This window comes from Pomacea canaliculata, linkage group LG5 (genome assembly GCF_003073045.1).
Source record: "Pomacea canaliculata isolate SZHN2017 linkage group LG5, ASM307304v1, whole genome shotgun sequence".
In the NCBI taxonomy this organism is placed as follows: domain Eukaryota; kingdom Metazoa; phylum Mollusca; class Gastropoda; order Architaenioglossa; family Ampullariidae; genus Pomacea; species Pomacea canaliculata.
This window is the reverse complement of record NC_037594.1, coordinates 18,245,680-18,271,050: the sequence shown is the minus strand read 5'-3', so window position 1 is coordinate 18,271,050 and position 25,371 is coordinate 18,245,680. Positions and strand designations below refer to the sequence as shown.

The 25,371-nt window shown below is 45.1% G+C and overlaps 1 protein-coding gene across 1 annotated transcript; it reads right to left on the bottom strand.

Annotated features, from left to right (window-relative positions):
* Nucleotides 1-1,183: 1,183 nt before the first annotated feature.
* Nucleotides 1,184-15,743, bottom strand: LOC112565335. The gene is made up of 6 exons (XM_025240741.1): nt 15,232-15,743; nt 7,355-9,751; nt 6,278-7,289; nt 4,797-5,141; nt 4,145-4,435; nt 1,184-3,435 (listed from the first exon to the last, which is right to left on the bottom strand). The coding sequence occupies exons 2-6, from the start codon at nt 8,614-8,616 to the stop codon at nt 3,052-3,054; spliced, it is 3,294 nt and encodes a 1,097-aa protein (XP_025096526.1). The 5' UTR covers nt 8,617-9,751; nt 15,232-15,743; the 3' UTR covers nt 1,184-3,051.
* Nucleotides 15,744-25,371: the final 9,628 nt, after the last annotated feature.

Genomic DNA, 25,371 nt, shown 5'->3' with positions numbered 1-25,371 from the left:
CAGGGGCAACATCTCAACTGCGATGCCATGGTTAACATGGCAACAGTAAGACAGTAGACTCTGATCTCCCCTTTTACGCTAGTCTTCCCTTGAGACATTCGAACAACAAAGAGCACTCTGCACAGAAATACTATTAGAAACAGTACCTAATAATACATTAGAAAAGAAATATATACTATTTGCGAGGTTCTATGAAGCAAGTGAAATATGTAACATAAAGCATTGCTTCTTTATGATATTAAGAAAAGGTTAGCTATAAAATACTACAAAGTACTGAAATATCACAAATGCATGAAATATTCCTTGAACACTATTTACTATAATTTGTTTCTCGCATCTGGTATTTACAACATACTCTTGCAAAATTATAAAAATAATCTACACTTTAAATGTTAGAATCGCGACATCATAATTAACATGTGAACTGTCCATCTTAAGCCAGAATTTACAATTACAAAATGGCAAAAGATTGAGATATATATATATTTAAAAACACGCAGTCAAATAACTGTTCTGCAGTGTTAAGCTACTAAAATAGTGTTTGCGACACTAAATCTCAATCAAATTTGTCGCTTTAAAATTTACTTTGGTGAAAAAGTCCACAATACTCTTTAGTCAGCCCAAAAAAGTTGTATGTTCTCAGCTTGGAGATTCGATGTGACACAAAATAATGTCGCAAACCTGGTGGTGACTGCACTGGCAGTGTTAAATAGTCGAAGTTGTGTGACTGACTAGCTAGTGCGTAAGCATTAAACGCGGTTTACATAGAAATTAATTTTCTTTCTCGTAAAAATTAGTTTTCTGTACAATCTTTCTGTTGATAAGAGAACGGCTAATGTCCAGTGCTACGATATCATCAGGTGACCAGATAATTTCTGTTCAACTCTACCAGTGCTTTTGTTTCGCTCCGACTGCACTTCGTACTAAAAAATAATTTATGCCTCCCCGCAAGACCCGCATGGTCATCTTACCATGTCCAAGAAGTTTCAGCATTTACTGAAATATGCGTACAAAACATCCTTCATTTCAGGAACGAGCTTTTTTCATTTAGACCCCATTAACATATTATGTTTTTATTTAGAAAGACATTAGTTTTGAAAACAAACTGCCTTCACACCCGCCTTTGTCAAACTCCCTTCCAGTCATCCAGTAGGTTGGTGACGTCTAAGAAATAGTTTGTAAACACTGTTCACGAACTTTATTGGGTGTTTCCTACTCTCATCGAGCAGCACACCATTGGCTCACGTATCAGTGACATAATGTTAACATGGCAAAGATATTTAGTGAGTACATGTAATACTGTTTTTCTTTTCAAAATGTGATCAAGAATCTAGTCATTCAAAGAGCTCAGACGACTATTTTCAGCATATCCCATCCTGTGAAGCGATGAGGTTTTTTTCTCCGCAAATTGGCCAGCATTGTATACAGCTTTTACATGCAACATCTTGCGAAAACAAAGCTCGTATGAAATGCCCGCCATGCCTGCCATACTCTGATGCCGTCCCATTTAGAAGGACAAAAGACTCTCCTGCTTCAATGTCAGCGATGGGCTTTCAAGAACACATCCGCTCTCCCACACACCGCCATGTTCATTGTCAATGTTATGATCACAGTGCGAAAAGGGCGATGAAGACACTCCGCCATCACATACTATCGTATTGTATGTCACGAAAGACTGTTCGGGGATAGGATATATCAGGATACGAGCCATAGCAGGGTAGGAAGACACTTTCTTACAACCCTGTGAACTGACCCTCTCCACGGCCTTTGACCACTGCTGATTTCGCGATCTCGTTGGCCCCGAAGAGTGCGGAATGCTGTAAAGAAGAAATGGTGAAGGGGAAGCCACCCCGCCAACCTCACACTTCAATATCGTCCGAGTGGTAGTCAATGGGCGTCAGAAGTGATCTGCCCATCTCTTGGTTGTTAAAATGAGACGTGGGGTCAAACAGTTCCTGCTCAGTCGAGCCGTTGGCGCCGTAGTCCTCCACCTCACTCCTCCCCGCCAGTGCCCTGTCCATCGCTACGCCACCTACCGAAGGGTTCTGGCGTGCTTCATCAGCGTCACGCTTCAGCCAGCGCTCACAGTCCTCGGGGCGTGATGTTACAGGCTGCTGGTTTCTCTCGACGTCTAGCATAGACATGTAGTGGTCACCGTCTACCTGTTTAATGCAGACGACGCCGATGCTGTCACTTTTAGAACGGAACAGTTTCTGGTCCCAGGGCTCCACGTCCGAAGGCCCGACACTACTGCTGCTTCCCTCCAGGAGCCGACCCATGGCTGAACGCGAGCGGCGCATGGGTCTTCCGACTGGGCACTCGCCCACCTGCTGGTCCAGAAGAAACCTCTCCATCGGCGTGTTGTCTGGGTGGGAGGAAGAAGCACTCTCAACAACAGAAGGCTGCCCCCGGGAAAACCTCGACAGATCCACAGGGTCGGGAAGAAATTGGGCCAGGTTGGTCGTGGTTGTGCCCTCGCCTACTCCGACACCATCCCCTACGGGTTCTAGGTCGGCTAGCAAGGACTCTTCCCGCATACTCCTGAAGGCTTTGTCCAGTTCCGAGGCGAAGCTACCAGCGATGGAGAGGGAGGAAGGCGGATGAAAAAACTCACTACTGGCCAGGCTGCTCTTGCGGGATTTGCTTAGCAAAGCCGACGACGGCGGCACCAGATCATCATCGTCGCCGTCCTCGGCGGTAGGGTGGAAGGCGGTGTTGAGCACGCCGTTGTGAGCAGAAAAGCTTTCGAGTCCGATCTCCTGACAGTGGGTGGAAGAAAACACTGAGCTGTCGTTGTTGTAGCCCTCGTCGAGATAATCGTCAGCGTAGGGCAAGAGCCGGGACCCCGAGTAATAGCGCCCCTCCCGTTCCGTCACTGGCAAGTAATTTACGAGTTCCGCGTCTCCCGTCTCAAGCCCATGCTGTGACGTCACGAAAGGCATCACGTGGTCTTTGTCGCTGAAGCAGATACGCGTCTTGGGCGCGATCGTTGAGGTGTCCCCCCAGTTTCGTGTTTCTCTCGCCCAACCATTGTTCCTTCCATCCCGGCCCTTAACAGGCTATAATCGTTGTCGCCACGCTGGCCGGCGGATCTTCAGGAGGCAGCTGTCGCCATCGGGCCAACCCACATCTTCGTTGTTGGAGTGACGACCTGAAGCGTCCGGAACCGACGCAGCAGCAGCAGCAGAGTTCGATGCAAGGCGCGCAGAGTACGGGACAGCAGCAGCGACCTTCGCGTCGCTGACGGAAAGGATGTGAAGCGACATAGCACAGCAAGCCGGCCATCAGGACTTCGGCACACCTTAGCAAGGTGTGGTAGATCCACCATGGCCAGTGCTGCCGTCTGGCGAGCGAGAAGATCTGGTAGATGAAGACGATGCCGTAAATCTCCAAGCCTACGACGAGGAGACCAGCGATAGCTGCGCCAAGCGTCACCTGAAAAAAAAAAGACAAAAAGGAAACTGATTCTTTTGATTTTCGCATCAATCGTAAGCCGGGATAAATAAGTGCAAATAAGTGTGAGTCTACTGTTACTATATTATTTGAGATATACAACACAATATATATAAAAAAGTCGAACATTATATCATAAAATGATGACTATGACTAACTGTAGGTTAATGTGAGATATTACCAGTTAAGAATTCAGGCATTCTGACGATGAAATAAGGATTTTTAAAAAAAGATTTGGGAAAAATAATTCCTCGTAATTCAGAAAAAAATTATGTGCCAGATTATTGTTTTTGATGACCAATGTAAGCTTATATACAAGAACTGTAAAAAGACACTACTGGAGACACAGGATTGCTTGTCTACTCTGAGCGGCATCATGGACTTTTGAATGGGGCTGTGCGAATGAATGAGACATGAATGTAGAAGCCTGTTTTGTTGTGTACGAATTTTAATCGAGCTGCAACTAAATTGCCCTCTGGGATAAATAAAGTATTCTCTTATCTTATCGAATCAGTTTTTGTAGTCGAGGCCATAGGAGAGTTGTGATGATTTGAAAAAAAGAAGAATCATCCATGAACATTTTGTAAGAGAAAATTAAAATTAAATTTAAAAAGAGCGGAGGGATTTAAAAAAGGCGGAGACTACCAGCATGTCGCAATGCTCGAACATGATAAATGTAACCGCAACTGACCTTGACAGCGCCGCTAAGCATGAACTTGCGAGTGTCCACTTCCAGGGTGACGGTGGCGCCGCTGTGGTAGCTGGGCATCTGCTTGCCCAGGTTCTTCTGCCGCTTCAGCGCTTGCGCGTGAAGTCGTCGGAAAATGATGATGTAGCCAGAGAAGAGGAAGAGGCCCCAGACGACGAAAAAGAGCTGACAGACGAGAAGCAGAATTGCCATGCCCGGGACGGTGCTCAGCACCACAGCAGTGCTGATGGCCAGGCCGCAATGGAGGACCACTATCGTCAGCAGCAAGCCCATCTAGACGATGATAGAGGCAGGAAAATTAACATGACAGCAATGGTGGAGTCGTCAGTACACGACAGCATATAAAGGTAGATAACCTTCTACAAAATATCTGAAGAACGCCTTGGTTATCTCCCTTGAACAAAGCGCCCCGAAGGACTCCCCTAGCAACTTTGTGCAATTATTACCAACTATGAGGCGGTAAACCATGAATATTCCAGACAGCGGTCATCGTAAATATAACAGGAGACAAACTTTCCAAGCTAGACTGAGATTGGTCTCTTTTCTACCACACTTGCATATACTTACATGTACTCTGAGAAGAAAACAGAATATAAGTAAATAAGTTAACGTGAGTCCTGCACATCTCACTCACCTTTTGTATGGCCGGCGGCAAAAGTTGCAAGGTGGTGGCTTGCAGCAGTGCAAACACCTGCACGCTGAAGGCCGATGTCAGGCAAGGGAAGCTGATAAGATAGAGAAAGTGATCCAAGGCGACATACAATGTGCCCTGCGAGTTGTATCCATCTACCAGCAGGTAGCACGCGCGGCTGACACACAGCAGCAGCACCAGTAGGTTCAAGGTGACGAAGTAAGGGCGAGGCAAGAGAAGTCGCACGCGCCAGGTGCTGATGATGCAGAGGAGAGCGAAGAACCCCAGCAATCCAAACAGCGCCCCCAGTACGTACAGATGCAGGTGCCAGAAGTAGCCCCAGTCTGCCTGCAAAAGGCAAGTAACACGTTGAGGTGCCTGAAATTGTCACCTTTGATTATTCTTGGTGCCAAGATATTCACACTTACTAAAACAGAAAGACGATTTCAAAAACTGTCAAGAGTCAACTTCAAACAAGCGAAATTCGGCTACTTAACAAAACGAATACTGTACAATAAGTACTGTTACATCGAATAAAAATAAAAAAAAACCCATCAAGATGTCTTACGTCTGTGAGGTTAACTGGTTAATTGGTTGGCTTGTTTGTTTAACGCCAGTCTGCAAAAAGGCTATATGATAGCGAAGTAGTTCAGCTATATAAACTTTACCAGAAACTGTGTACCGTAAGCGAGATCCGAACCTACAACCGAGCTATATTATCTATAATGTAGGAAAATGGCAAAGCAAAACAATACAAAAGTAAAGAAAAACAAGAAAATACAAAAAAAAATTAAAATAAAAAAAAGTCGGAAAACAGAAATAAAGAAAGGACGAAGTGTTTGTCACAAAAACAGGACCTTGTAAAAAAAAAAGGATGAAAATAACTTTTGAGATAACGGCGCTTCACGTTATTAGTACGTTTCATGGTTCAGAGTCTGTTGAAGCGTCACGAACGTCCATCAGGGGAAGCAAGCGGGAAGTATCTGGAAATCATGGGCAGGCACGCGTCTATGCAGAATAAAAAGGGAAAGACACTGAGGGCATTAAGGTCGGCTATTCTGGGCAGGAAAAACAAGATGCCTAAGTCCATTAGGTGCATAAAGTTGTCGTCCAAAAGTAAAACCGTACACGCGAATTTCAGGCGTGCGAATGCTCGCGGGCGCATGGAGTTTAGCGACGGACACGACTCCTGCATGCAGCGCGCTCGCTTACACATGTGATAAAACTAGACATGTAGGTAAATACATTTGCAACCCAGAAAAAACAAAAACAACAACAAAAAACACCACACAACCTTTTACAATATCACAAAATCACTGCAATAAACTTTGGAAGTTCCAGTGTGTTCAAACCCGCTTCCAATTTTTCGAATCTCTAACTCCTGCCAACATATTTCCCCCAGAGCTACACCCTAAATTTTAAACTGACTACCGCAAATATCAATCCCCAATTTAAAGACACACAGGGCCAGTTTTATTTATTACCTTTGCCGCCTCCCAGTCAAAGTCTGGCTCCGAAGCGGGCTCTGTCTGCTCACCGTTATCAACCCCATCGCCCCCTTTCGAGGTCCTTGGTTCTGGAGGTACTTTCGGTTTGTCTTTAGTTTCACCCGTCTGTTCAGGGAAGTAATCCTGGGACGTCTCCATCCGGTGAGAAGAGGAAAGCATGCCAATCGTCGACGTGTAGCCTGTTACAAAGTCTGCATCCTCTGGGGTAGAATATTCTACCTCGATTCCTTCTGGTAAAATAAAAGCCGATCTGAAAGTGCTTGTAGGATCAGAAACTTCTAGCGTGCTCAACGGGCTCGAAGCCAACGAATCCTGGGAAGTATCCTCCACCGTTGTCTGAGTGTTGCTAGAAGGCAATGCTGTAGACACTTTACTTTCGTCTTGATCAGACCGGAAGGATGGCAAGGTCGTTGCTATAATAACCTCATTAGAATGGCTGGTTCCGTGGGTGTTATTCGGATAGGTCGGGGTTTCCTGTGTGACATTAATAAGGTAGCTGGCGGAGGAAGTGAATGCCAACTTTTCCCCAGATTCACGGGTCACTAAAGAGCCGTTGTTGTTAATGAGTCTCACTTCATCAGCTGGTCCGTGCGATGAGGAGCCTGTGACGCTGGTTTGGTCAAGTTCAACCGAGCCAGTCGTCGATTGCTTCGAGTCGAGTTCTACAACAACACTTACATCGTTTGAGACCCATCCTGTCTGTCCTTCCGACACAGAAGTCGATTGCGTGACCGTGCTTTGTGATTCGTAAACTACTGTGGCGAATGACTTGTCTACGACGTCAGTAACTCCAAATTCCGGTACAACATCGCTTTCTGTGTAAGTGGTTGTTTTTTCTTTATCGATAACATCTCCGGAGGGATCTGCGTGACTAGAAGAAGTTTCGACTGTTTCTGTCAATCCCGTAACTATTGCGGGCTCTGCACTTGAGTTTGTCGACGTGTAAGCCTCACGCCTGTCATCCACCGTCTCGGGAAAGGTTGAGGACGTTTCTGGCAGTTGAGTCAGGACTCTGTTGTTCCAACGACGGCTTCTGTCGGCTCACCAGAAGGATCTGTGCTCGAGGCATATGCGGTTGTATCTGTGGTCGGTTTGTATCCTGCCGTATCCGTGGTTGACTTGATTGCTGACATTGTGGCTGATGAATGGTGCGCTTCATCCGATGCACTAGTTATGCCCGGGCTTGTGGTCTCCGGCGTCCAGTCCACGTTCTGATCATAATCATCCTCACTAGGCGCTGGCTCCTCGTCGTACACCATTTGCACTCCACTCGCATTAACTGAACCCCCTTCTGATGTCCAGAATAGAAACTCTTTAACAGTAACGTTTTCATTCACAGTGCTGGACTGAGGACTGGTCTGCTCAGCCTCGGCTTCAGGGTCAACCTCACGTCTTTTTCGTTCCCCAGAATGTTTAAACCTTCTTGAAGGTTTGTCGGCTTCGATCACCTTGAGGTCCTTATAGGACCGGACATGACCCCGCGAGGACAGACTGACTGAATAATTACTAGTGTGTAACATAGCTTCTGTCTTTGTTCTTTTCGTTTGAGCTGAGCCGTGTCTCCCAGTAAACCTCGTGATCTTCCGGGTTCCGGCCGCCATATCTTCTATCTGCCCTCTTCGTAACCCCCTTTTGCCTAAATTTGACGTGTGACTAGCAATTTCTCCCAGAAGAGTTAAGTATAAAGACTGCTTGATCGCCGAGTTGTCCCCCTTAAGGTCGGAAAACCCCATTACTTCTGGAACTATCGATCGAAATGGTGGACCAGAAACCGTTTCTGTCAGCTCTAATTTGCGGTCTACTGGACTGCTTCCTTCAGAGTGAAAACTAGTGAGGAAATTCCACTGCCTTTTTGCCTTCGGCATTTTCTCCATACTAGCTCCATGTTTGTCTCCCCGGTGGGAGTGAAAAGAAAGCAGCGTCTCGGAATCTGGCTTTTCTCGGACAGTAAAACCACCGACATCGTCACGGCCTGCCACGTTTCCGGAGGATAATTTTAGCCAAGGAGGTGCATTTCCCCTCACGAGTGTTGGTAGGTTTGGTCGACCGTTATCGATTTGCCCGGGCACGACTAAACGAGTCTTGTGGTTGGGTACTTGCTGGAAGCGTGAACCTGATAAACCGCTGATGAAATTAGTGGCTGACGAGCTAGCGTGCTGTAGCCTCTCGGCATCTTCGGCCTTTGAAGCGTGCTGGTGCACGTCAGTGTTTCTCAGGGCGAGCCGGAAGTCGCCAGCATCATCGTCCTGTCCGTGAATGGTCACAACCATCACCAGCACTCCCAGCAGAGGGCGCCATGATCTCGCGGTATGCATTCTGATATCTGCAGGTTAACAGCAGATTAAAAAAAATATTCCAGCGAAAAGCTCACAAGTTCAGCTTATTGCTTTCAGAAGAATTAAGCGTTTTTGCATTGCAGGTTTTAATCGATCTTTGGGTATATGCGGTAGTTAAGCCTCCCAAATGTAACGCGCAGAGAGAGAGAGAGTGCGCTGTTGATTGATGAACAGTCAATAATGCTCTAGGTGCTGAGATAAAAACCAATGAAGGGCACACAATCCATTTCTTCTTCTCTCCCCACTGACTATCTTAAGTGAAAGGTGAGTGTAGCAGACACCACTTAATCACTATTCGGACTTCAAATGCGAGTCGTGGTTTTTTAGGAAGCATGACATTTTGTTTTCTTTTCACCAGTCACGATGTTAATGTACAACTGTAGCGTCGAAGATAAGGTTTCCCCGCAGAAGAATTTTCTCAGCTTCAGTTCCACCCCTACGAGACGAAGTGGCGCCTTAAAACGAGTTTTCGCCAGCTGCGGGAATCAGCTGCAGAGGGCATGTGTTTGCCACCGAGGTCACTTATCAAGGCCTCGCATCTTTTGCTCTGATCAGACGATCAAAGTTTTCAAACCGTTATAGTCCGTTCCTTTTGAAATGTATCCACACTGACAGCGACACGAATAGAATGACACTCACATCTCTTGATTATACACAGACGAATGGAGTGCCTCCAGTTTTAAGGAAAATACTCTCACCTAAGAGATAAATCTCACATAAACAAATCCAGGAAACAACAGTGGTTGTCGCTTGCACAGAAAATCACAAGACACTTCCCACTCATATGGTGTCTTCAATATCCGTCACCCTTGGCAACGGTCTTGCTATGATTGCTGAGCGATTGGTCAGTCTCGTAGCAAGACGGGGAATCTTCCAGAAGACGGTTCTAGCAGATCATAAGACGATCAAGGTGCTGGACGGGGTGTGTAGTGTTCAGTCAGATGGAAACACCCGGACATCAATGCAAGCATCGAGATACGGCACAAGGTACTGGCATGGAGTCGATTCTCCCCGTCTTGCTGAACCAAAATAAAAATTGCGAGTTAGATGATGTGGGTTTGGAAACAATAACAGTGTGCAGCAACTTAGGGTTAACCAGCATCGGATGTTGGGCCTGCAACAAAGAAAAAAAAATATTGTCAGTAGACTTTCACCCCGTGTTTGGGATAACTGTCAGTCAAATGCACAGTTTATTCAGTAACACAAACACACACACAAGAGCGCACAGGCGCGCGTGCATACACACAACCCCCTCCCTTCCTAGCCAAACTTCATTGTTAAATTCCAATCTAATTACCACAGATGTGCTGTCTGTTGTGCATAATTTAGAATTAAATTTCTGCATACTAACTGCACTTTATGCAAAATCTAGTCTACGATGTTGGTGGTGCTGTCATTTGTACAATACAGGTGAATGTACAGCCCCCTTCATCTCCTGGGTCCAAGTTAAGTCGTTGTCCTGGGGCAAAGGGAGAGGGGGGGGATTGGTGTTTTACACCGTGCCAGCAACTGAGGCTATATCACGCAAAGGCAGCCAGCCCTGTAAACAGATGCCACGTGCAGAGAAAGAACATGCCCGAGACGAGAAATGAACTCTGGACAGCCAACTTCACTGCATTGGGGACTGGCGCTAACCGTTGTGCCACCGGACAGCTGGGAGCAAAGAGGAACTCAAAGACAGGCATCCAGTTTCCGAAGTTATAAAGCGGTGTCCAGACCCATCAGATATTGTTTTACCCCCATAGTCGTTAGTAATAAAGCGGTGGCAAATATGTCCTGGGGTAAAGAAACGTGAAGTAGTGTCCGCTGACTCTGACACAGCATTGTAACTTCCAAAACAAGACTTTTTCCTTCGGTTCCCCATGTTGCCCTGGGAAAACGACTTATTCCCTAAACTACGGCCTATAAAGTTTACGGCGATACGTATACAGTTCATGCGTAAGGAAAAGCCAACAGTTAGTCTTCGTGCAGCAGTTAAACTTAAGCGGGTGGCACACGAGTGCGAACTGGAACGCTAAGAAACTTTTTATAAGCGAAAATGAATATTTTCTTTCAACCGGGTAATCGTCCTACGCACACCCCCGTACTGTAAGCAGCTTATAAAAGTACAGGCTGAACAAAAGAATCAAACAGCTTGAGAGTGGGGTGGCAATGGGGTGGCAGTGGAGTAGCAGGGCGAAAGGAGCGACGATTGCGTCAACAGGTTTGTGCCCGGTGATAACGACTTGCCCGCGCGTAACTCCGTTGGTACGTGTGATTACAGCCTTTGACGCGAGCGTTGACTCATGGGGATAGTTTCCGCTTTCCCCACGACAATCCCCCCCCCACCCATCTGGGTCGCCAGGATGTCCCACGAAACCCGCCCCACAACGTCGTGACATTGGTGGATTCCTCAATGTGTCAGAGGTCAATAATGTCTAAAATATTTCATCTTCAAATCTGTTTGCGTGTGAGCGCGAATCCTTCGATTAGATAATGTAATAAGACGCAAGTACACTTACCTCGCATACGCACGACGTATCACACACAAAACAACACAACGTTCGACGAGCCCCCGCAGTTGACGATGAGGATGAAGAGATTTGTAGTTGAATTGAAGAGTTCAGAGAAATGTCACTGAGATAGTTATAAAGATGGCTGACGAAGACAGTTATTTTTCCCAGCTTACTTATCCATGAGCGAACAACTCTCATATATGACATCTTTTTCTGCTTCTAATGACGTGGTACAAATGATGCACACATTTTCATATGACGTCTTTTTCTGCTTCAAGTGATGTAAAACAAATGACGCAGACAAGACGTCAGACACGAGACACCATTCATAAACGAGACAATACGAGACCTGCCACAACTCGCATTACACCTGAGAAGTGTTGAGGGAAACCAGGGGTAGGGAACCTTTTTTCCTCCGTGGGACATGTGGATATTTATAATTCGCAAGCCAGACAAAATTATCAGAAACATTAATCTGTTGTATTTGGTAAAGCCGTCGTTTCACTGCCAGACAAAGTGATTTCCGGAAGTTCCCCATCCCCGAAGTAAACCAAGTACCCTTCCTCCCCAAGTGCTGGTGTCTGTAGTTTTAGTTATTTTAATTAAAAAATTCTTGTAAACTTTTAAACATTTTTCTGTCCTGCGTAACTGCACTGCACAAGGAGTAATGTCCCCACATCTTACGAACAGCTGCCAGCGAGGGTCACGAAGCCCTTAATTAACTCCCTTATCAGAAATGGCGTCCGATGAGAGGGCGCTGCGGTGCAGAGTAAACAAGCAGTATCAGAAACATGTCGTGAAACCATGCGGTTCTCAAGACCACATACATCATACATCATGCGCTGACATATTTACAGCCAGCAGATTCATCACAGGAAATGAAGCACTGCGCGCTACTCATTAGACGACCTGCAAATTAAAGCAAGAAACCTGAATGGCGCGGCCTTTTACTAATAAAAGATGCAGGGAGCGATAAACACAGATACATGTGCACGAATAAATCTGAATGTTACGGAAAAAGAATGAAATAACAATAAGTTGTGGCGTTTGCTGCTAATCTAATGTCAGTTTTTAGCAAGGTAAGACTGGTTTTCTGTCTCTGTGGGACTGAGAAGACTGGTCAAAGGGTAAAGATTGTAAGGTGAACAAACGAGATAGCGGGAAGTCAGTGGAGATCAGCAAAATGTTCGCTCTGGTTGCACATGACTACGACATGAGCTTTTACCGGTCAACAGTTTGCCTGATTGCATCTGTATTTTACAAAGAGTTACAAGGAACATTTCTAATTAGAAGCAGCTGTATCTTATTAACTTATGACTGTCAAGAGTACACAGGAAATGTTACAAACGTTTAGTGGGTTAGTTGGTCGCATCTTCGTATTTTGAGGTAAGGGCGATGAAGAGTGAAGAAACCATACTGGCGACAACCTCTGTAAAGGCGGCCTCTCGTCAAAGAGAACAGTGGGTTAGGTAGTGTGCACTGGCTACAATACTCGTTTGTCACAAATGCAGTAAAAATCCAAAAGGTCCTCTAAACTTGGCATGCGACACCCGTTTGCAGCGTTGGTGGTCGGAGATTTTTTTCCCCGTGTTCTCAGGTTTCTTTCCCCGCTCCACCTTCCCTCCCTCCAAGTGGGAAATCGGGTCTAGGTGGAAGCACTTCCTGCCTTGCTGTCAACCACCTGCAAACGCACCAGCCAAGTGAAAAGACGGGATCTGAACCTAGGACCATAGGCATCCCAACACAGGAATAGTAGCTGCAAATCAGTCGCAATTCACCAGCAGGACTATGTCATCAGGTGAACAAGACGGAAACGGAGTTCCGGCGACATGAAAGTATGAAACAATGTATTTCTACGCCTATGTACTTGGCGTGTTATGGATCACAAGATCTTTTCAGTCGGTGGACCTGTGATATAACTGACTTCTGCTTTTTTTCATAGCTTTGTATAATCATTTTTACTACATTTTTTAGATGCAGTCTAGTTACTCACCCATGGAAATAAACCAAGTCACTTAGCAAGGAAGTGTGATAAAGTTACAATCCAAACAAGAAGACGATAATAATACGATGTCCTAAAGAAGTTATGTGCCAGCATGCGGCACTAAATTGAATCATGAAAAGATCATGAACTGCAGAAGGTTGAAACCCGCAGATGTAAAAATTGTTTTCAAGGCATGTACAAACATTCAGTGTTCAGGTCATTCCTTCTTTCATTCGTTTCCTGTTTACCTTTCCCTCAACAATACAGTCACGAATAATAAAGAAACGTGATGGGTTGGCAGACGTGTCACAGGAAGCACTCGCCATGGCTACAAAACACTTCCGTCACGGAGAAATTAGCGGCGCATGCGTGGGAAGTGGAAATCACATACTGTACTTAAAAACATGGGCACGAAATCAGAAGAATATGGAAACCAGCATTTTCTCTCTCTAGAATGAATATATATATACTCTTGAAGATCATCTCTATATCAATAAATCAATAAACAGTATGCACGTTGTGACATGGCAGGTGTGTACACAAGCCAGTCGATACTTCAAAGGAGAATTTTCCTCTGCTAACACAGCCTTAGGTATTTGCACACGTCCTTTTCTCTTTGTTTCCTCTTGTTGGAAATATTGAAGAGAACAGTAAGTTTGCATAACCAGCGTATCAGGTCTGAGTGACTCCCTCCACTAAAAGTGTCGCTAAAACAGCCATCTTTATCGAGAATTACTTATATGACAGGAATTTCTAGTTAGACATGATACTGAACACATATACAGACAAACAGCACCTCGTCTTTTTAGGTTTCGTTTGTGGATTCAACCATTGCAGTATTGATATTCCTGTTATCTAATGCATTTATAAATACATGGCGTGACAGTTCGAGAACGACAGCATAGGGGAGCGATGAGTCGCTGTACAAACACTGGGTAAGTAAGGCATAAATCAAAGACATTGCTTGACAAGGTGACCCTCTTCACCACCGTGTCAAGCCGTGACTACGCAACAGACACCGTCTACCGGTCTCTGGGAGCAGATGGACGGTCAGACTAGGACACAGTCATCTGAGGTCGCATGACAGTGTCGTACATGTCGATGACTAACCAAGGAGATATGTTGTCCTCTAACCACACACGATGCTACATGCACACACCGCCACACACACATACACAAACATGCATCATAAAATACACACATCTACACACTACACACCGATACATACACACCAACACACACACTTCACTATACACACCACCCTAAGCGCACACAGGGAGGAGCTGCTGGCCCCTGACACTATCCAGGAAAGGCGGATACAAACCTCGTACGTCGTTAAGTGTAGCGTTGCACGGAAACCAACTTTCCACAGCCGGCTATAAATAGTTGTTTTCCACACTACCATCGCGACAGACACTTTCAGCACGAAACCAGCTTCCTCTCAGTGTACTCACCATCACAACCACATCACATCCTCGAACATCACAGAATAAGCTCATGTCGTAGGCATGCAGTTTTATCAACCTGACCTCCTATGGTATGACAAAACTTTTATCGCATCGTCAAATGAGGTCTCCACGGTCCATGACAATCAACGTTGCAAGTCTGTTTGTCAGTTCGATAAACTATCACACTGCATGTCGTGCCAAGTACATGCGTACGTCAATGTGAGCAAAACAAAAGGCATATACCTCCCTCACGCTTCATTAACGGTCATGACACTTGAGGAGGTCGTAATGTCACAACCGTTAGTCAGGTCGCGAACTCTTCCCTCACCCACACCACGGTTCTTTAGGACGCAGAAGTAATTACCGAAAAATAAGCCTTCAATTAATGCCAGCGACAAGTCCTCGACAACCATCAGCCTGCTTCACGAATTAAAAATGAGTGTTCGAACGATTACTTACTAATCCCAAGCCTTTACTTCCACCCACTGGCAGTCTAGTCACAGGTCCGTCGAGCACCACGAATAAACATGACTTGTATACAGCTCTTCGCGTACAAATAAATCAATAAACAACAACCCAAAAATTGTTTCCTGGGGTTGTAGTTCAGCTAGCACCGCACCTCGCACAAAGCCAGACATTATCCGGCTAAAAATAAACAAATCCCTACCTTTTCTCATTGTATATCCACCAAGCTTTTCATCAGCCCGCGGCATAAACAGTTCTGTGGAAGCCAGTGGAGAAGCATGGCTCCCAGGGCACGTGTTTGTTTGTGCTGTGCATGACCACCAGGCCGGTGCTCGAGCTTTGAAATCCAAGGAGACAGTGTCAACTGATCGTGTATCTCAACTTTCAAGGGTCAAATGTGCACATGGAGTCACTTTATCCACCCCGAACACACAACACGGGGTGTCGCCTTTGATTACGTGTCTCAGTCGTGATTCCAGCAGACGACACACAAGGCCACGTGACTGTCGTTTGCTCGGCCGCGCGGGAGTTTGTGCCGCATCGCACGTTTCTCGCGCTGTTCGGCTGCAACAAGTCGATTTTTGTTCTTTTAAAAAAAATGTTTTGCCTGTGAAGCAACCAATATTGTCGTCTGCTGCCTCGCCAGACCTCGCAGGCTGCAGTCTGGCCACGCGCTGCAGACAGAACGAGCTGCCCCGCGCTAGTCTCGGTCGAGGCTCGCCACAAACCTTTACAATGCAACGATACGCTCCAAGTGTAGCTACGTATCGTTGTTCTTCAATAATGTCAGGTTTTTGTACTAACAAAGGTTTGACTTAGTATGATGACTGCATGTACAAGACCAATAACAGTTTAAGTTGTGTGAAACTGATAACCAAGGATTGGATCTGGCACAAGATACATCTATACTGAGCTTTTCTCATGCTTTTCATGTCTTTTCATGAGTGAGGAGTAAGAAACATCACTTTTCTCCGAGGTTAGATTTTTGTGTGAGGGTGGTATCCATCTCTCGCAGTTTCACATTCCTTACCCTGATATGTCGTATCTATTTTTACATCGGGGATATATTCCCTGCGCCACACGGGTATCGAACTAGCCGCCTTTGTGTTCAGATGCTTGTGCTCTAGCCACTCGGTTATCAACTTCCGCGTTTTCTGTAGGGTAGGGTTGAAGACTGAAAATGCTAGGGTTCCTTATAGTATGGATCATGTATCAGAAAATGAAATAAACCTCAATAATAGGTTAAAAATATACGATGATGGGATATAAATTACCTGACCAGACAAAAACAAAAAAAAATGTCGATTCTGTTCCACGACAAATCGTCAGCGATACTAGTTAGTGCAGCGCTCGGTAGCCACTCGTCACTCTAGCGATGGGAGTTGTACTGTCAGCACGCGGACTGATGGAAGCACCGACCCCAGGCTACACTGGATCCTGCGAGACACAGGAATCACCTCTGCTTCGCTCTCCAGGCGTGGCCAGGCCCCACAGTAAAAAAAAAAAAATGTAAGGCTGCTATTGATTTCTTTGAAAAAAAAAAAGTAAAATTCCTTTGGCCCATGCAGCATCGATCTCAGCGTGTTCATTAAAGGCACAGTTCCCGTTTAAGAGATAATCTTTCGAAACGTTTATTTAATTAACAAAGAGACAAAGTGGCGCCATGATGAGTGGCCATTGAAATACACCACTTGCCTCCGCAGAAGCGTTTCTGAAAAAGAATGCCTCAACATTCTAATCTCCCTCCGCACCCATTAAAAATTTTAAAAAAAATTTATGTGAAAACAAAATAAGAGTATCGTTTGCACAATTTTCACATTAACCCACCGATTTGTCCCATGTGCACCTGCAAACAAATCATACTGCGCTGTCGCCATTGCCCCAGGATGACGTCATAGCCTCAATCTGATCGTGGAGGCAGGTGGTTTGGGAAAGAGTCAACGAGTACATGAAGAGATGGTCCCGCCCAAAAAAAGGCTTTCATCGCGAAGTACACACAGAATTTATGACTTTGACAACTTTTATATAGCAGCCGTATAAAAATGTTTCAATTTAATCAAATATTGGACAAAATGTGAGTTAAAACGACCCCGAAGAGACTTCAAACGTTTCGTGGAGATATTTCAACCATCACTTGGGTACAAGTCCCACGAGTTCCAAACAGACAGACCCTAATGGTGCACAAGACTGAAACACGTAATCTTTTATGCACAAGAACCGAATAAATGTGAGAATGTGAGAATGTACAAGGAAGCCAGAACTGAAAGCGTTAACGGATTCCGCCAAGAATATGTAGAACCAAACTCACTCGAAAGTTTGGCGGGAAACAACCAGAAACAAATCACTCAGACCCGTTACACAGAACAGGAAAGACCTTTGTGTAGAAATACACACCTCGCGCCTACTAAGTATAAATAAGATTGTAACACGTATATATTGTAAATTCGAGTTTCAGGTTGTTATGTGTACCCGGAAGCGGTTTTATTTCCCAAACAATGGACATACCAGCAATTCTCCATCCACTCGCCAGTTCGATCCTCCAAAGCAACAGCGCGTGGGATCCCCACCATGGGAAGGGCAGCGGACAGTTTGCGTGTCCTCCACGTATTTGAACTGCGAGATATTCGTGTTGTTTTGTCTTGTGAAGTCCTGGACCCACTCCGACAAAACAATAACATGACCTTAGCAGCCTCAGGCAATCGTCCTGCTATTTGTCGAGTTTTAGTTTAGTTTATTCATTTTGCTCCTTTGAGGACCGCAGGGCAGCATTATTTGTTGAAAGAACGCGCAAGCATCCGGTGTGAATGTGCTGGGTGAGCCATTCGTGATGTGACATACGAACACATACACAGCGACAAAGATAACATTCTGAAAAAATGTTCCTCTCCTTTCCTCTCTGCGCTAAAAAAAAAAAATACATTCGGTGTAGATACAGTTTCAACTCGCTATCTCGCCAGCCGCACTTTGCGGGACAACGGTTTTCCCCAGACTTACCCCTAGTTATTTATCATCCACCTTCTTGAAACAACTCTTTTCTCTCAGCCATCGTGTTAGACAAATTGTGGAGAGAGAGATATGTTGGAGATGCATGTGTTAAAAAAAAAAAACAACCAAAAAACCTTTCACTCTCGTCGAACAGCAGCCGCTTAAGAATTTCTCTCATCACTTTCAACCCTGGCGTGTGCAAGATCATTATTATCGCCACTTGCCACATTAGTTTCCAAGTCTCTCGCTCAGTTGACGGGTTCTCCGAGATCAGGCAAGGGTGATAACGCAGAGAGAACTCTCGCACCGCGCGAGGCTTTAACCTGATTCCAGACGGCGCTGCAAATTTAGACACGCCAAGGACGCAGTGGTAGCGCCCTCTATCCTGGGAGGCGGGGTTCACACACAGAGATGTGAATTGAGTTCACACACATACTGTACTCCCTCCTTCTTTTCTTTGTCCCTCCCTGCTCCTCCACGAATCCGAAAACGAGGCCAGACAATGTAAGAACAGACGAGAAACAAATATTACAGCCAAAGCACAATAAAATATTGGCAAACATCACAAAATAGAATGATCGAAAGGAAAGATTAACAATAAGGGTGGATCGTGGGACAACGGAACAGTAAGACGATTTAGGAGAGGGGTGAGGTCAAAGGTCATCTACCAACGAGGAGGGTGAATGGGAAAAAATGTTAGAAACAGTCTCAGACTTTGAGATAAATTTGTTTTAGTAGATAATGCTTTTATCGGACCAAGATTTTATGAAGGAATGCAAACGATTTTGCTGTTTGGACAGCAGACGCTCAAAGGCATACAAGCAAAGAGTGAGATACAGAAACTTAGACAACAGTAGTAACACACACACACACAAATATGAAAATGGTAAGAATACTGAATGTTCACAGCAAACCTGACAGCAAAATACATGTTGCATGCTGGAAAAGTAATCTGAAGTTGGTGATAGAGATGCTGACATTCCTCAGACAACCCTCCCCATCCCGACCGCAAACTGAAACACGGCGACCCAAGATTCTTCTTGTCAAAAAAGCAGTGATGTAGTTTTAAAAAATACAGGCACTAGAGAAAAAGTTTATAGATGTATTACACAACATGAAAACAATCCCATCCGATGAGTTAAATGAGAAGACAACGATCAAGTTCGCTGGCCAATGAGGAGCGGTGGTTGTTTACATCGCCGGGCCAACACAATATCATTTGTGTCAGGTTACAATAACGTTTTCTTTCGCGAGGACAAACACCAAGTGTTGAGATGGAGTTCGCTGCCACAGCCTGGGATTTAGATTGTGTTTATTTTCATCTGATGTTGGCATCCTGACGCATCCAAGCTGCTGAATCGTTTTCTGGACCATTTAAAACAAAGCCATAACAGTAGGACGCAAATAAACAAAATCCACCCTCATCATAAAACAAGGCTTGGCCTTGACTGATTCTGGTGATGTAACAGTCCAGCAACAGGTGAAGTAGAGTGAAGATGATGCAGGCAGGTGTTACAAATACAGAAAAGACAGACATAAAGTGATAGGGAAACCACAGGAACAACAACAACCAACCAAACAAACATTCAAAAACAACAAAAACAAAAAACAAACAAACAAAAATAAACAAACACTAATTAAACGAGAATGCAGATGTACCCAAAGAATGAAGAGAAAGATGCCCCTAAAAACAATGAAGGATGAGCGCAAGAAGGGGAATAACTAGGAAGGAAGTGCGGTAAAAACTCACTTCCGCCTTCACTGCATCGCTGTGTCTCTTCTGATTTGATTTATTTCAACCTTTGACCTTTATCAGTTAAATCACTCGACGCTGTCCTTACATAGCTGCTGTCCGGTTCTCGTACGTGTAGCTGCGTTCGCTGAGCGAGCAAAAAAATAGTGCGCACTTTTTTGCTGCTTCGCGCAGGAGCACACAAGGAGCCGCAGAGAAATATGGACGGAAGCAGGATTTCACGCCGCACTGCTGGATGTGTGGGCTGTGGGCTGTGTGGACTGTGGTCTGTGGGCTGTGGGCTGTTTCCATTTAACAAATTGGTCTTCGCGAGTTGAATCGAGTTTATCTCACCTGCGTGCAGCATGCAGGAGCACGCGCAGGTGTATGCAGGTATGTGTCAGTGGCTGCGATGTTAAAGACAGAAGGAGAGTGTAATTGTCTGTGGCTGTCATTATGAAGCGAGGGTAAGTCGTTGCAAAATCCTTCTTCTTCTCTCAGGTAAAAGACAGAGAAAAAAATTAAAAAAAGGAAGGAAAAATTGAAAGAAAACGAAGGAAAGAAGAGTGAAAGCAAGAAGGGGAAAAAAGAAAGAACGAATAAAAAAAAAGAGGAGGAAAAGACGAAAAAATGGAAATAAAGAAGGTAACATTGAAACAAAAGAAAAAATGAATAAAAACGAGCAAAAAAAGTAAACAAAGATTGAATTAAAAAAAGAGAGAGCAAAAAACTGAAAAAGGAAAAAGATCAGATTAGATAGAAAGTTAAAAAAAGTAAATGAAAGAGTAGACAAAAAAAAAAAAAAAGAAAGGAAAGCATGAAGACTGATGTAAACTGGGAAGATAAAACTAGAGAGGACACAACGGAGGAAACACGTGCTGAGCCTCTTCCTGCACTTGCAGCAGATGTGTTGAGGCACGTACACCAACGCATCGGACGAAGCAATTAAGAAGTTTCAGGTAGACCTGAGAAGCAAACATACAGCGATTAGAAAAGGAAACCCCTCCTCGCTAAAAAGCAGGTGCGCGAACGTGAAGAGCCACCTAACCACGATCCTCGATCCCCAACCTCATCCTCCCCGATGTTTGTCTTGGCTGTGAGGTTGATGTCGGGTTGTCGTTAGTCGTCGTGATGAGGGAAGCTAGCGGACACACCCGCCGACAGAGGCAGTCTGTACTGATGTGTAGGTAGATAGAGGAGAGCAGGAGGGCGATGGATTCTCACAAAGTTGTTGGAGACATGACACGATGCTTACCGACCTACACACGTCACGTTGACACAGTTGGCTAGCCGGGTACACGTGACCCAGCCACACCCGACACACGTTACGTCTACAGTCACATGGTACATGTTACGTTACTGTACACATCTTGCTTAGCTGCACTTTCCACCCCCGCGTTTACAGCCTCCCACCATGCATCACATGGCTCCTGTGCTACCATCACACATCACACATCACAAATCACACTCACACTTCTCACACGTGTGTAGCACCAACACAACTTTAGGAAACAAAACTATGTCGGCATTAATCACAGCCATTCCTTCCACAAAGCACGGCCTGCGTTTATCTCTACCTCCATATATTAAAATTGCCCGTTTACACCCTCACGGTGGGTAGCTATGGAACCGGCGTATCTGGGTTTCAGACTGCTTACCCTACTGTGACCTTTAGCTATGACCCCGCCGAGCATTTTACAGCGAATAGCTCAACGCAGGACGCGGGCAATATCCGTGATTTGTAGAAGCTCTGTAATTTCAGGATCACACAAAGTTCCAGACCACGGATACTCCTAAGGCAGCGCCGCCTTTAGTCCTCTACTCCGCCCCATAAATATTTGGAATCTCCTCTGTATCAAAGGGAGTTAATGGCGCTTAGGACAAACCAGACCTTGGCGCGCGAAGAGCTGCTAGGGGGCACAACTCTTGTGTCGGAAAACGTGAAGGTAACTCCAGTCACAAATGCTGGTCGCCCACAATAAATGTTCAAACTGCAGACAGAGGAGAAGGGATGGGTGATTATCTGCAGGATGGCAAAACAAACGGCCTTTCAGTGAGAAGCGCCCCCTTGTGGCCAAACGTCCGCCTGGAGACGGGTGGACCACAACCACTGGTGATAGCTACCTGAAGGTCGAGGTCCACCCTTCAACAGCCTCGTTGTGGCTATGTTTAGTAATGACACCTCGCCCTACAGCGTGGGCACAGAAAGGATTCAAAACGAAGACAGATTAAGAACAGAAGAACAAATAAGGCCATGAACGAGCTTACAAACACGGATGGGAACGGAAGACTGGAAGAGAGAAGAAAGACAACTGCACATCCATCAAAAACACTGGGGTGAAAGTGCGGGCAGGTAATCCAAGACGATATTCTCCAAGTAATGCAACTTGAAAGTTCAATACTCCACATTCAGTCTTTTTGGCAAAGATGTTGGCAAAGTTTTTGATGCTTCTATCGTTGCCGAGAATAATGATAATGTAAAAAGGGTTTTATAGCACAGTCCCGCACTTGATGACACCTGCAACTATTCAGTCTTTTTTCAGTTATTTTTTTCTCCTAGAAAACAAAAGACTATGACCATTGACTTTGCTGCCACTGGTATGAACTCACCGTACTTTTTACCCGGGGTATTTCTTATTTACCCGGCCCACCGGTGATGCCATTTTGAAATCTGTCTCCACGACAACTGTATTGTTTCATCCCTCTCCCTCAGTTGACTGAATAAACACTGAGCTCTGATGTTAGTTCCCGCCTGCTTTTCACCTGTCCTCCCACTTTACACCCTTCTCTCTTTTCTGCTGCTTCCCCCAAAACCGTTCTGATATTCTTATCATGCTTATCTTTCCTTCTCTCTGTGTGGGTGTGTGTTGCCGAGACACTAACCCATCTGTTTGCAATTTCCCACGATCTCACTCAGGTAAACTTACCTGACATAACGTCCGACAGGTGTCAACGTTTTATAGGCACTTAATCTATGCTCGATCCTTTGTCACCTGTTGATTTTATCCCACCCACAACCTGCAGCTACAGGTGTGCTGGACACCTCCCCTCCCCACCTACCTCCTCTTACAAAGTTCCTCCCGAGTGGGTATTCCTCCAGCTACCTTGAGCAAGTTCACCGGGTGTTCTTCATTACCCTCATTACACTCTGTAACTGCCACAGGCACTTTGCGGTTACACCAAGTACTCTGTAGTTTCCATCGCTGTTATTCAATTACTGTCAATCTCCGACAGTCCACCCGGTGTATTCTGCTGGTTTCTTCTGTATTCTGCATCTACCATGTTCTTCAGATCCCTCTGTATACTTCGGTTCTCTTCTGGATGCAACAGAATACAATCATCATATTTATCGGTATTTCGCAATCACCTGAGGCTTTCTACAGTTTACTTACCTATGTTGCACCTACAACCGCTGTTCTGTTACTTCTGTGTGTGAGTTCTGCAGTTTACCTGCGATAGTTTGCACTGACTGTCGGTGCTTTGCAGCTACACCCACAATTCCACAAGTGCAATATTTATTTTTGCTGTTCCTCCGACACCCTGTGCATTTCCGCGCTTGCGTGATACGACGGCCGTGCAACGTTCAATCCTATCAGTCACGTGACCAATCCTGTCTGAGATGTCTTCAAGTACGCATCAACCCGCTTATATCCGGGTTCCTCGGTAACCCTCCCTCACCCTCCCACGCGTGCCGTGCTACCGTCGTAAAGTGAAACCTTCTCTCATTCATGTCTGTTGTTCACGGACATGTTGGGGGCTTCCACTTCTCACCCCGCGTACCCAGCTTTCCATTTCTTCCCTACCCTTCCTCCCCTCTCTGACCCGTCATAAGCAGGCTGTGCATTCTATCACACACCCTTACACGATGGGTGGGTGGTGTGTAATACAGAGTGGGGTAGGGGTGCCGCTAGTACCCCGACTATAAGTATGGTAGACTGACTCCAGTCTCGCAGGAAGGAAAGACTTTCTTCACGGAAACATTTTCCCACGACTGTCAGATCGCTCTCTCCACCAACAGCGGGGGCTTCCGGATATAAAATGAAAAAGGTTTTTGACATTTCCCGAGCTGAAATGGTTGGAGAGATTTTAGATACTCAGGTAAAAATATCGGGGTTGAGGCTCCATTTCCTCTCAATCAAAAACTACTGAACGTTTTATTGAGCAGTTGTAGAAAAAATTAAATAACAATGTAGATTTTGACCTCGAAATAAAGGTCACGATTGTACATTGCGGTCACACGCAACACGAATCACGAGAATGTTTAAACTGCCAGTAGTCCGCAGACCATTGTTACACACTTTGTAAATTCCTTTACGCAAATATTAAATTTGGTGAACTCTTTAAACAAATATTGGAATATTTATATCGGTCAAAAATGTCCACATTCGGACAGACATCAACTAACAATATAAGTGATCGGAAAGCACTTCTGTGTGTTGTTTTATTTTAAACTGAAAGCAAAGGGGTGAAAAAAAATGATACAATAATCGTAGTTCCGGCAATCGAAAATCTTCAGCTTTTAAAAAAAAAGTTTTCAAAGGTCTACATTCGTACATCTGCTTCAGAAAATCCAGTTGGTATTCCAAAGTGGCAGGCCTGTCTCACACTCTCCATCTTCCTAAACCATCATTTCCTGAAACCCAAGGCAACGAAACGAGTTCCCGCCTCCCTTCTCCCTCCATCCCATAGCAAAATAAAAGTAACTGCACTATTTAGAAGCTGATGTTATTTGATGTTATTTGATGTAAACCAAGGGCAGCAAAGGCACTCAAGTCCAGTCCTGATGCATGTCCGATCGTTCATACCCACAACTGGTCATCAAAGACCGATTTCACGAAGAAAGAAAGCGAGGCGCCAGATGACCAGATCGAGGCGAGAACAAACGACAAGATTCGTGTATTATCTCTAGAGGGTGACAGAGTTCAGATATCACCTCACAAGACGGGAGACACCTCACCCTCTCACCTTTAACCTTCGACGCCTCCAGGAAATGCCTGATGCATGTCACGTGCAGATTGTTATCAAACTGATGATAAAAAAAGAAAAAATTCAAACTGGAAGATTTTTAAGCTCTCACTCATGATTACTGGTATCTTTCATTTGCGATTAATCAAAAAATATATTATGAAATTAAAAAATATTATGAGTGTGGAAAGAAGGGGGAGGCTCGTTTATGGCTATAAATAGCCTCATTGCGCGATGTGGGATGCGAATCTTTGCTTGCCCGGACACAGGTCAGTCAAAGGTTGTATGTCAATGACCCAGAGGTGGCAGTTTCAGACAACTGTGGTAAAATGTGAGAAGCTGTGGTCTCGCGCCAATAAAAACATTGTCCTCAATGTTCACTCGTCCACAAGTCAGTTATCACCTTCTGTCTTCGCGATAGGCTGAAAACTCCACTCAACGAAGATGAGTCATTGACAAAGCATTTGAAACCAGACTGACATGGTTGTAGCTGGGATAAAACTTTTGTGTCTGTGAGTAACACGACATTTCAGTTTTTAAAAACTTTCCTTTGGCGTGATCGTGCAACGTGCAATGCGATGCACGTGTAGGACACCCGGCGAGAAGGTAAATGTTGACGACAGACGACAGTGTGTATCGTCTGTGACACAAGGAACTGAG

Coding starts and splice junctions, on each gene's coding strand:
- LOC112565335 (XM_025240741.1), bottom strand. CDS start 8,616: ATGCATACCGCGAGATCATGGCGCCCTCTGCTGGGAGTGCTGGTGATG. Junction 7,290..7,354: donor GCATATGCCTCGAGCACAGA/TCCTTCTGGTGA, acceptor ACTGCCAGAAAC/GTCCTCAACCTTTCCCGAGA. Junction 4,436..4,796: donor TGCCGCCGGCCATACAAAAG/GTGAGTGAGATG, acceptor ATCATCGTCTAG/ATGGGCTTGCTGCTGACGAT.